This window comes from Taudactylus pleione, unplaced genomic scaffold (genome assembly GCF_031769625.1).
Source record: "Taudactylus pleione unplaced genomic scaffold, aTauple2 ptg000419l, whole genome shotgun sequence".
Classification (NCBI taxonomy): domain Eukaryota; kingdom Metazoa; phylum Chordata; class Amphibia; order Anura; family Myobatrachidae; genus Taudactylus; species Taudactylus pleione.
In genome coordinates this window covers 2,725,001-2,726,162 of record NW_028284821.1, presented here as the reverse complement: position 1 = coordinate 2,726,162, position 1,162 = coordinate 2,725,001, and the positions used below count along the sequence as shown (strand labels likewise).

Genomic DNA, 1,162 nt, shown 5'->3' with positions numbered 1-1,162 from the left:
GTGGGTGAAGGGTTAAAAGTCATTACCAATCACAACATAAGGTCAGCATTCCCAATTGTAATCTAACCAATGAAATCTAGTTATTTGCTAGGAGCCAACCAATCAGAACTTCCCTGGCTGCAACTGTCACTCACAGGTGAGGAATGAGAGAGAGTGCAAAAGACAGCATCCTAAACCATCCAAGGCCAGGGATACATCTGCAGCGAGTTCAGCCTGCATGTGAGACACAGAGGAATTGCACAGCTGTATATGAGACATAGAGGAACAGCACAGGGCACTGCCTGTATATGAGACATAGAGGAACAGTACAGCCTGCATATGAGACATAGAGGAACAGCACAGCCTGTATATGAGACATAGAGGAACAGCAAAGCCTGTATATGAGACGCAGAGGAACAGCACAGCCTGTATATGAGACGCAGAGGAACAGCACAGCCTGCATATGAAACATAGAGGAACAGCAGAGCCTGCATATGAGACATAGAGGAACAGCACAGCCTGCATATGAGACATAGAGGAACAGTAGCACAGCAACCTGGGTCAGAGAATCAGAATCTGCTGAATATCCAGAGACCTGAATAGAAGACACACACTCTCTCTCTCTGGGACAGCCACAAGCTCAGCCTGAGTAGGACCCTGCAGCTGGACTGGGAGCCTGTTTGGGGCAGGGGGGTTGCTGAGTTCCTCTGCGCTGCTGGTAACCTCTGCATTATCTCCGTATGTCAGGGAGGACTCTGCATAGAGGAGAGCTGGGGGCAGCCCTCTCCTGTGTCTCTCTGTAGCATCTCCCCAGGAGGATCCTCCATTCCTGCAGACACCCGGATAATCCCCAGCAAGCGGATGGTCTCTACAGCACCGAGCCTGGGGTCACAGGTGGCTGCCGTCCAGTGATCATTACCTGCGGAGACACAGGGAGACCCAGGACCAGCTCAGACGCTTCCAGATGGCCCTGCGCAGCTCCGGCACCCTCACCCCGTTCTCTATCCAGGCCATCCTGAACAAGAAGGAGGAACGCGGGGCAGGGTTCCCCCGGCTGGCCCGCCTGCTCCCCGCCGGCAGCCCCACAACCCCTTCCTGCTGCTGGAGGCTGTTCGGGGAGGTGGACGCGGGGCTGCCCTCTCCCTGCGGCGGGGCTCGGGGGGCAGGGAGGGAGCAGGCTGCC

At 55.5% G+C, this 1,162-nt stretch overlaps 1 protein-coding gene across 1 annotated transcript in view; it reads left to right on the top strand.

Moving 5' to 3' along the window:
* Positions 1-209: 209 nt before the first annotated feature.
* The window catches only part of NKX3-2 (NK3 homeobox 2), a 9,231-nt gene continuing 8,278 nt past the window's right edge, over positions 210-1,162 (top strand). The window contains exon 1 of the mRNA XM_088447117.1: positions 210-1,162. This exon is cut by the window's right edge and continues 178 nt beyond it. Coding sequence (XP_088303243.1) covers positions 944-1,162 — 219 coding nt within the window. The 5' untranslated portion in view covers positions 210-943.